The sequence below is a fragment of the Ochotona princeps genome, chromosome 2 (assembly GCF_030435755.1).
Source record: "Ochotona princeps isolate mOchPri1 chromosome 2, mOchPri1.hap1, whole genome shotgun sequence".
Taxonomy (NCBI): Eukaryota; Metazoa; Chordata; class Mammalia; order Lagomorpha; family Ochotonidae; genus Ochotona; species Ochotona princeps.
In genome coordinates, this window is record NC_080833.1 from 127928539 (window position 1) to 127939606 (window position 11068).

Here is an 11068-nt window from a genome sequence, read left to right on the forward strand (position 1 = left end):
GGCTTCATTCAGCTCAGCTCAAGATGATGCAGCCACTTTGGGAGTGAACCGGGATATGGGACATCTTTTTGCCTCAGCCAGCTGCTCTATCCTTAGCCTGTCCTCAAGCTATAACACTGCCTCTGTGCATGAGGGAACAGGGTCTGGTGTGTATGACCTGGACTCCAGGCAGTGCTAGCAGATTTGGGATAATGAATGAACCATTGGGTGAGGCAGGGAGGACCTGGAAAGGTTGGTCCAGCTCTGTAAATATGCTTTACCAATAAAAATAAATAAATCTTAAAAAAAATAGTGACAGTGAAGAGAGGGGATGCGCATGTCTTGTTCCAGACCCTTGAGAAAATTCTTGCAGCTTTTCCCTTCAGAGTTGGCTGTGGGTCTGCCATATCCTAGCCCTAAACCTTTGTCATGTTTAGGTTTAATGTTCTGTACTTAATTTATTAAGAGTTTTTGTTATTTTTGGGCATGGTGTGATGGCCTAGCAGCCTATGTCCTCACCTTGAACAAGCCAGGATCCCATATGGGCGCTGGTTCTAATCCTGGCAGCTCCACGTCCCATCCAGCTCCCTGCCTGTGGCCCGGGGAAGCAGTCGAGGATGGCCCAAAGCCTTAGGGCCCTGCACCCACATGGTAGACCTAGAAGAGCTCCTGGCTCCTGGCTTTGGATCAGCACAACACTGGCTGTTGTGGTGATTTGGGGAGTGAATATTTGGATGGAAGATCTTCCTCTCTCTTTCTTCCTCTTTGTATATCTGACTTTGTAATGAAAATAAAAAATAAATCTTAAAAAAAAAAAACAGGGTCCAACTTAGTAACTTGGTGGCTAAATTATTCACCTTGCACACACCAAGATCCTATATAGACACTTGTCTGCATTCCTGAGCTGCCCAGGGGTCTGGTGACTCGCAGTACCAAGGCAGGGAGGAGAAGTGCAGGATGGGCACCTGTGGGGGCCTCTGCTCCTTCACAGACCCCCTTTGTCACACAGTGGTCAGTGTTTTCTTTGGAACAGTACAGTTGCACCCAGGTGGCCTGGGTCTGAGGCTGAGTGGGGCCTGCCTTGTTTGATCTGGTCAAAGGGAGGCCAGCCCTGAGGTGTCAACTGTGTTCATGGACCTCAGAGTCTCCTGGCCTGAGCTCCCTCCCTCTGCACTGGCACTGCATCAAAGACAGGGATATCTGGCTGTGTTGTGCCCGAGAATCCTGACATTTTCAATGGAAAATCAGCTGGAATCATCCTGGAGGTTGACCAGATGCACAACGTCAGACTGGCGTTATGATGCTTTATTTGTTGGCATTGAGAACAATGCAATGTTGAGATCAGAACATGGAATTCAGTAGATAGCCTGCTTCACATTACAACACAAGAAGAACCTGAGCTCTGGTGAGACTATTATTCCGTTCTGAATTTGCTGCAACCCTCCACAATCAGCCCAACTCCCTAGGCCCTTCAAGCCATGCTTCTCAGACTGCTTTTCCCCTGTCACACTGCAGTTAGCATCTTTGAACGTCCTGCCCATGCCCATCCCAGGTCTTTGCTGCAAGTGTCCAGAAGGAAGATCTGGAAATGTGCACACAATTACTCCAGCAGGTAGCACTTGTAAAAATTAGGTTCATATTGGTAAAACACCATCCATTTTGCAGAATTCCCGCAGGGGTGCGTCCTAAACATAACCTTCTTAGGGGCTCTTATTCTTTTCAGCATACCCATCAACTCTCTACAGAGATGGACAAACCTCTCCTGTTGGGCAACGCCCTGGGGATCATAACTCTCCAATGGAGCTGGGTACCGCTCCACTCTCAGAGCACTGAGGTTGCCTGTGTGCTCCACCAGCTTCTGCATCATGGCCATGGAGATTCTGTTCCTGAAAAAACTTAAGGTGGTGAGCTGGTAGCACTGGCTCAGGACGGGCAGGATAGCACTGAGATGGGAGTCATTGATCTCACAGTCCATCAAGTCCAGGGTCATGAGTGTGGCTGCCACTCTCTCCAGCAGAACTTTGAGGGGCTCAGGACTGATGTAGGTCAGTTTGACACCACTCAGGTGCAGGTGCTTGAGTTCGCTGAGTTTTGGGCACTGGGGCAGATAATGGATATCAGATTCAGACAGCAGGCAGTTCATTACAGACAGTGCCTCCAGGGGGCTCTTCAGGCACCTGGGGAGACATCAAGCATGATTCCTGCAGCATGACACCAAGGTGGGAGACATCTGCTTGGGCCAAGCCCAAAAGCCCTGGATCCCACTCAGCCCACCCTCACCCATACCCAGTGTGCTCCAGCCCTAGCTGAGACCCTTCTTTAGAGTTAACCACTCTCAGGCTGAGGCCTCCCACTGAAACTGGAGTGACTGGGTCAAGTTCGCAAAACCTCTCAAGTTACCTTTCCTCATCTGTCCAGCAGAGTGCTACCTGTCTGGACTATGAGTGTCCAGGGGGAGACACGGATAAGGCTCAGACCCTGGACAGGTGCAGCATCAGCCCTGTGGGTGCCCATTCTGGAGGCCTCACTCACAGTCCAGGACCCCAGAACCACCTGTCACCTTTTACATGCATTTCTCACAGGTCACACACCTCCCTGGGGCTCCAGGCACCAGACACAGGCTCACCCTGTCCATACAGGTGACTGGACAGCTGACATTTTAAGGTACCCTCTTCACTGATCTATTTCTTGGGACAGATCTTCAAGAATTGCCAAACTCACCCCTATATCAGAACCTGCTCCCTCCCCCAGGCTGTTAGTTTTCTGTCACTGGGTCCTCTGCCTCAGTAACAGTTGCTCAGTATGAAGTAGAAAACCTCGTGTGTGGCTCACTGGCATATGGCTGGTGGCTGCCCCATGCTCAAAGCCCACTATGTCCTTTCAAGCAGCTTGCCTTTGTGTCTCACCTGAGCACCTGATCCAGGTTGTCCTTCAGGAAGTCGACAGAGTCCATGTAAAGGCTGCGAAGGTGGGGCATCTTGGCTAACTTGGAGCTGAAATGTGAGTTGAACTCTACCTTGTCCTCTGGGGTGATGGGGGTCGGGAGCCAGAGGTAGGAGAGACACAAATTGTGAAGGCTGCCCATCCGGCCCAGATAGGGAGCAAACTTGGCCAGGATGGAGAGTTGCCAGACAGAGTCCACTTGCATCTCCTGGATGCAGCCAAGCTCCAGACTGTCCAGAAATTTGCTCAAGCTGTGGATGTTCTTTGGCGAGATCATCAGGTTGTGACAGCACAGGTGCACCAGGCTGGCTCTCTCCTTCACCCACTGAAGCAGGTGGGTGAGGAACTCATCATGGGTGTCCTCGGTGAGGTTGATGTTTGTTATAACCTTCAAGGCTGACTTGGGCCCCTTGTGCTCCACTGGCTGTCTCCTCAGCTTGGGTTCAGGAGAGCAGGCATCATCCATGCTCGCAGCCCACACATTCCAGAAATTCAGACCAGCATCCCGTAAATCCAGCACGTGCAGCTTCCCTCTCCTGGGGGTAAAAGAGGGAAGACTCAGCGAGTAGACAAATGGGACTCTGAGCTGGGGAGCCCACACTTCACACTCTGCTGCTGGCTTTCTTCTCCTATATTCTTTGATTTATTTATTTGTTTGTTTATCTGTTTATTTGTTTATTTATTTATTTATTTATCTTGCCTTTGATATATTTCTTGATCCTGACAGAGGTGAGGGGATGAGGGCTGAGAGCCCTGAGTTTGCAGCGAGGGAAGGGGCCCTTTGCTCTTTCTGTCTTTCATTCATTCCCATTTGTGCAGAGCTCCTGCCTGGTCCCCACTTCCCAGAGCCTTGAAGTAACCATGGGAAGAGGCAGGTAAGTACCCCCTCTGTCACCTCAGGAAGCCCTTTCCCAGGGGCACTCATGAGTCCTGACCTCTCTCACCTGACTCCCTTGCTTTCCAAAGTAGCTTCTGGAATGTCTTCCAGCCCTCTACCCTGCCTGAACTCATCACTCTCTTCCCTGGACCACTGTGTCAGTTACCTGGAGTCAGAGTTCTGGTCGTACTTCATATCGATCCCATCCAACACAGCATTCAGGATGTCGACTTGCGGCCATTTAGTGAGGGCGCCCAACGGGAGGAATTCAAAGGGCCAGACTCTCACCATGGCCTTCAGGATGCTCAGGAGCCTCCTGTTGAAGGCCTCTACAAAGAGCGAAGGGAACATCTCTCTGGGAAGCTGGTCCAGACTAAGGATGGTCAAGGCCTCATGACCCAGCAGGCTCTTCTGCGCCAAGTGCAGGAGTCTCAGGGGGGACATGTCGCTCATCCTGCTAAGTGCTTAGTGACAACTCTAGGGAAACATCCGGGGAGAAAAGACCTTTCAGAAGAGCTCCAAATAAGCCCTGAGTTGCCCAGTCAAGGACCCTATCTCAGACTGCTGTCATACAAGCACAGGACTGCTGAGTCGTCCCAATTCTCCTCTGTGCCTCTTGAGCACACTTCACATGTCAGCCTCACATGACACTCCTCAGGCCCTGAGGTGGCTGTAAGGGGGCTGGTGGCCCATCTGTACTGACCACTATGTTACCAAGGTGAGCACCAGTGAGGCAGCCTGCAAATGCCCTCAGCCTAGAAGGAACTAGTCTGACCATCATTCAAGGCCCTAAAGCAACAGAATTGGACATGCCAAGTGGCCCACACTGCCAATCCACTCAGGCACACTTTTGAAAAGGCAGAGTGGCAGAGAGGAAGAGACACTTGGGCTGTAAACTGCTCTTTCCCAGGTGCCCCAGCAGGAAGCTGAGCTTTAAGTAGACGTGGGACTCCATGCAATGCAGTTACCTTGAAATCAAATTTTAAAATCTACTTAAAACTTAACTGAAAAACAAACAAACAAAAAAAGGCAAGAATCTAGTACCGGGGTAATATGAAATAAGCAGTTTTCCACTCATTACCTGGATGTGTGGAAGACCTGACACAATACCCATAACATGCATGTTATATATGTCTGATTCAAACTGATTACCAACTTCCTTTATCATGATTTTAATTGACAAGTCAGATAAACAGACAGGAGGAGAAACAGAGAGGTACATCTTCGGTGCGTTGATTCACTCCACAAGTGGCTTTAACAGCGATAGCAGAGCTGACCCAATGTCAGGTTCTGAGCTTCTTCCTGGTCTTCCAGGCAGGTCTAGGGTCCCAAGGCTTTTGCCTGTCCTCCACTGCTCTTACATCGCACAAGCAGGGAGCAGGATGGGAGTTGGTGCACCTGGGATTAGAATCATCAATTCTATGGGATCCTGGAGCCAGCAATAAAAGGATTTTAGCTGCTTGGACACCACATTGGGCTCCAAATACTGATTTTTAAGGCCTGAAAGGCCAAGGACAAATTTTTCTCCCCATCAGAGCACAGGCAGTGCCTCACGCGGTCTCGTCCATAGAAGACTAGGAGGGAAGTCAATAAGAAAAAGTGTCTACAGCCCAGCGCTGTAGCCTAGTGATGAAAAATCCTTCCTTCGCAGGCAGCTGAATCCCAAATGGGTGCCCCAATTCCCATCCGGATCCCTGCTTGTTGCTTGGAAAACTGTCAAGGATGGCCTAAAGCCTTGGGACCCTACATCTGCATGGCAGACCTGTGCAAATGCCTGTCTCCTGGCTCTGGATAAGCTCTGCTCTGGACATTGATGTCAACTGAGGAGTGAACCAGCTGGCAGAAGATCTTCCTGACTCTCCTCCTCCTCTTTGCATATATTACTTCCTTTTTTTAAACATTTATTTATGTTGGAAAATTGTATATACAGAGAGGAAGAGATACAGAGAGAAAGATCTTCCATACAATGATTCATTCCTCAAGCAGCTGCAACAGCCAGAGCTGTGCTGATTCAAAGCCAGGAGCCAGCAGCCTCTTCAGAGTCTCTCACATGGGATCAATGTATCAAGGCTTTGGGCTGTCCTCCACTGTCTTCCCAGACCACAAGCAGGGAACAGGTGAGAAGCAGGGCCCACTGGGATTAAAACCGTTGAACATGTGGGGTCTCGGAGCTTGCAAAGCAAGGATTTTATCATTTGGCCACTGCACTAGGCCATGTACGTCTTAATTTCTAATAAAAACGAATGAATCTTTTTAAAAGTCTGTAAAAGAAATAGGAAGACCTAATATTAGCCTAATAGTGCTTCAAGAATAAATCAAACAAAAATGCTACAGCTAAGTAATTAAAGAACTCCAGCCAAAGGATAAATGAATTCAGTTAAGCTACAGAATATAGACCAACTAAGGAGATCCTGGCCCCCCACGTGGAAGGTTTGAATTCAGTTCTATTCCAACTGTTCAGGTAGTTAGTGGGGAGTAAGGGGCTGAATATCTGACTGTTTTCTATGGCTTTCAAATGAAACAATCAATAATAATAGCAACAACAGCAGCAGTAACCTGTGTCGATACCCTTGCCTTGCAAACACCAAGATCCCATATGAGCACTGCTCTGTATCCAGTCTGCTCCCCTTCTCATCCAGCTCCTTCCTCGTAGCATGGGAAAGCAGAAGATGGCCCACACCCTTAGGACCCTGAACCTGTGTAAGAGACCCTGAGGAAGCTCTTGGCTCCTGGCTTCAGATAGGCTAGCTCTGGCCATTGTGGCTGATGGCTAACCTGCACACTGGAGGTGAGAGGTTGAATCTGCTTCAACTCAGAATGTCTCCCAGGCTTCAGTCCAGAACAGAAGGGGACATAGGAGCCAGTTATTCACCAGCCTTACAGGATTCCTGCCAAGCAACGATACAATCTTAACGGATATTCCTTGTTTAACTAGGGCATAGACTGGCCCTTTGCCAGCCCATATGTCTAGAGGAGTATAAAACTCCTTAAGGAGTATAAAACTCTAAGGAGTATAAAACTCCTTAAGGCCCTTTCAATTGCCCTCTTTTCCCTTCACTCTGCATGAAGGGCGACCTGGAGCGGATTTTCCAATAAAGTTTCTGTTACAACTATGGACAACTTGCTGATATTATTCACCAGTGGGCGGGAGGTTGTGGGTCATCATCTAACAGGGGCCAAATGCAGAATGAACCTGTGATTCTTTCTGTGTGTCCTCCTCTGTGTAAATCCACCTTTCCAATAAATACAAATGTTAAGGAAACTAAAAAAAAAAAAAAAAGATAACATAATGCTCCAACACTTGCATTTATAAGACCAGAAATGCTAAACCCGGGGAAAACAATTCAAGGCATGGGATTAGGCAGCAATTCCTGGATGAGACCACACCAACGCGGGCAACAAAAGCAAAAATAGACAATGGGACTAGAGAAAGATGGAAAATGTCATTTGAGGAACTGGAGTGAAGATCATACAAGAAGAAAGCATTTGCAAACCAAAGAGTGACTATCTACTTTCTAACCAGGTGAGACCCAACACTACAACCAAATAATCCAATTGAAATATGGCCAGGGCACAGATTCCCTTGCAACACCCTCATCTCATTTGGGGAGTGAACCAGCAAGGACACAAGTCTCTCTGTCCCTGTAACTGCCTTCCAAATGAATGGATCTTTAAAGAAAAAGGAAGGAGGAAATCACAATGGAGTGCTATTTGGTGATAAAGAATGAAATCTTGTTATTTGTAACACAATGGAGACATCTAAGATATGGACTTGAAAAGTAAAGTGAGCCAGACACAGAAATCAGCTGTTGTGATTCAAGGAGGTTAGTCCAGGTGTGGGAGAGCAATGATTGAGGTTTGTAGGGGTGAGGGAGGAGGCTGGGCAGCAAGTGCTAAAAGTGAGAGGAGGGAAGGAGTCACAGTGTCCAAAAGCATAATGGATGCCTCAAGTTCAGAGTGAGTGACTCTGTACTTAAACATCACAAGAGAAGAGTTCAAGGGTTCCAAACACAGAGAAATTCTCATTACCCTGACCAGGCCATCCTGTACACACGTGCTCAAATGCTACACACTGTAAGCCTACAAAGGCGCCCACTTGCTATGGCTTAACCAAAGATTCTCTTTAAAATTTTAAAAATACAAGACGCAGTGCAGTAATCTAATTCATTCTCTTGCATGTGCCACGATCCCATATGGACACTGGTTCTAATCGCAGTGGCCCACTTCCCATCGTGCTCCCTAATGCTGGCCTTGGAGGAGAGTCAATGACGGCCCTAAGCCTTGGAACCCTGCACCCACACAGGATACACAGAAAGGCTCCTGGTTCCTGGCTTCATATATGCACAGCTCGAGCCTTTGCAGCTGCTTGGGAATAAATCTCATCCTCTCAGTATTTTTGACTTTCTAATAAAAATAAATCTTTACAATTTTTTTTTTTAATTTTTAAATGCAGGCTAAAGTTGTCCAGCAGCAGGATGGGCTACCATCTGCAATATGAGCAAGCCCTCTGATCCACCTGCTGTCAGGTCCCAACTGCTCCACTTGCCAGGAAGCTCCCTGCTAGTGTGTCTGGGAAATCAGAGGAATGTGGCCCAAGTGCTCAGGTTGCTGTACCCACATGGGAAGAAGACTGGGACACAATTCCTGGGCTGCAGGCTTCAGCCTGGCCCGGCCCCACTTGTTGTGGCCCTGTGAGGATTGAATCAGCACATGGAAAGATTTCTCTGTCTCTCTCTCTCACTCGGCCTTTCACATACATGAATGATTTATTAAGGAATTGGAAAAGCAGAACACATCCTATCTCAGGCAACTTATCTAAGCCCTAAGATGTCCAACCCTAAGATTTCCCTCCTAGCCCCAACACTCCCAACCACATGCTGAAATCCGTGAGAATCTTGGGAGAATGTTTCAAAGAGACCTGTAGCATTAAGGTCAAATGAAACAAAGGGAGAAATGGCTCTTACCTTCTGGTGCTGTGTTCCCCGTGGAGATGAAGCCTGGGCCTCTGGGGAGCCCTGTGGAGGCCAGTGACTTCTTGCTCTGGGTGAGACTGGAAGCGCACCCTGAGCTCTGGAAGGAGCAGGCACAGGTGCTGGGACCCTTGGCTGTGAGTAGGGCCTTTCACCAGGTGGGGGATTCCACTGGGTCTGATAATCTCCTTGCTGCCCCTCCTTGCTGCCACACCCATTGCTGCCTCCAATCACTAGGTGACTCTTCAGGCTTCCTGACCCACCCAGTTGCTCCTGATTGACCTTGACTCGGTCTGCATTGATTTTGTCAACTATGCTGCCTGAGGGAAATGTGGCTGATAGGATTCACCTTTTGTAGGGTTTCTGGTGGTAGTAATTTTTTTGTTTGTTTTTTTTGTTTTTGTTTTTTAATGAATGGTTGGTTAACACATGTAGGAGGAGAGACAGGAGAATTTCCATCTGGACAGGCAAGATGGTGGCAAAGGGACAGACTCATTTGCTATGACACAGAATTTTATTTATTTATTTAGTTAGTTAGTTTATTTAGTTAGACTTTAGTCTTTTTCTTGATGCTTACAGAGCTGAGGGGAGGGGGACTACAGACTCTTGTGGGCCTCTGGTAAGGATGGAGAGGCTCAGGGAGGGGAGGAGGGCTGACAGCCCTGTGTCTGCAGCGAGGGAAGGGGCCCTCCACTCTCCTCTATGTCTGTCTTTCACTCATCCCCATTTGCTCAGAGCTCCTGTCTGGTCCCCACTACCCAGTGCCTTCAAGGACCCCATGAGAACATTAAAGTACATATCCCCTCTGTCACCTCAGGAAGTCCTTCCCCAGAGGGACTCAGGAGACCTGACCTCTCTCAGCTGCCTCCCTTGATATCCAAAGAAATTGCTGAAACATCCTCGAGCCCTTCACTCTTCCTGAACCCAACTCTCTCTTCCCTGGATCTCTGTTTGAGTCACCTGGAGTGAGATTTCTGGGCGCATGTTGAGACCATCCAACACAGCTTTCAGGATGTCCACTTGAGGACTCTTCATGAGGGTGCCCAATGGGATGAAGTCGAAGGGCCAGACCCTCACCATGGCCTTCAAGGTGTCCAAGAGCCTCCTGTTGAAGACCTCCACGAAGAGCGCAGGGGACATCTCAGTGGGAAGCTGGTCCAGACTAAGGATGGCCAAGGCCTCATGACCCAGCAGGCTCTTCTGCACCAAGTACACGAGTCTCGAGGGGGACATGTCACTCATCCTGTTCAGTGCTTAGTGACAACCCTGGGGAAACATCCTGGGAGAAAAGACCTTACAGGACAGCTCCAAACCTCTGATTCACCCAGTCAAGGAACCCATCTCAGACTGCTGTCACTGATGTGCAGGACTGCTGAGTCACCCCATTCTCCTCTGTGTCTCTTGACCACACTTCACACTTCAGCGCCAGGTTCTTCTGCAAGACTCTGGAAGTGCCAAACACTTGGTTTCTGGGTGGTGGTTGTGAGGAGTAGAGTTTCAGGAGGCTCTAGCTGTATGGAATAGTGAGAATATGAAGGGAGTGGTCCATAGGAGACCATGGAGACTCCTCACCTCACAGTGGCCCTGAGGCAAGGCAGGGAGAGCTGGGCTGCTGGGCAGCTGGACAGGCAGCACTGTGTCAGCCCTTGAACAGACTGAAAGCCACTGATGCTGGCAGATGCAGGCTCCTGAGTATACTACAGAGTCACCAGCCTGCGTGAGGGCTTGAATCCCCAGTGTCAAGGCAGCTGCCACCTGTGGGCCTTTAGCTTGAAGAGTATTGGTACTTGGACTAGGTGCAATATCCTAGTGGATAAAGTTCTCGCCTTGAATGCGCTGGGAATTCTTATGGGCACCAGTTCGATTGTCACTGTACCCTATTCCCATCCAGCTCCATGCTTGTGGCCTGGAAAAGCAGTTGAGGATGGCTCAAAGCCTTGGGACCCTGCATCCACATGGAAGACCTGGAAGAAGCTCCAGGCTCTTGGCTTCTGATCTGCTCAGCTCTAGCCATTGCAGCTGCTAAGGAAGTAAACCATAGGAGGGAAGATCTTCCTCTCTGTCTCTCCTCCTCTCTGTGTATCTGACTTTGCAATAAAAATAAATAAATCTTTAAAAATAAATGAATTAATTAAAAATCACAAATTTATAAAGGCTCTTGCCAAAATGGTTCATTGATCTAAATCCCATTAGCCCAACTATTTTTAGGGTTCTTCAACTTGCAGGACAAAATGGAAATACAAGAAGAAATCTAGAGTCTGTACACCAACAATCAATGAATTGCACAAATCAAACTGGA

General features: G+C 48.5%; 1 protein-coding gene across 1 annotated transcript; it reads right to left on the reverse strand.

The window, feature by feature from the left end:
* Positions 1-1579: 1579 nt before the first annotated feature.
* On the reverse strand, positions 1580-4252 carry LOC101518602 (PRAME family member 8-like). Its single transcript, XM_036494667.2, has 3 exons — positions 3966-4252; positions 2886-3458; positions 1580-2156 (listed from the first exon to the last, which is right to left on the reverse strand). Exons 1-3 carry the CDS (start codon positions 4250-4252, stop codon positions 1580-1582), a joined length of 1437 nt encoding a protein of 478 aa, XP_036350560.2.
* Between the last annotated feature and the right edge of the window lie 6816 nt (positions 4253-11068).

Bases quoted from the DNA above. Each gene is read 5' to 3' on its own strand.
- LOC101518602 (XM_036494667.2), bottom strand. From the start codon at position 4,252: ATGAGCGACATGTCCCCCCTGAGACTCCTGCACTTGGCGCAGAAGAGC. The intron at 3,459-3,965 runs GTAACTGACACA...TTTTACCCCCAG, and splicing joins GACCAGAACTCTGACTCCAG to GAGAGGGAAGCTGCACGTGC. The intron at 2,157-2,885 runs GTGAGACACAAA...ATGTCTCCCCAG, and splicing joins AACCTGGATCAGGTGCTCAG to GTGCCTGAAGAGCCCCCTGG.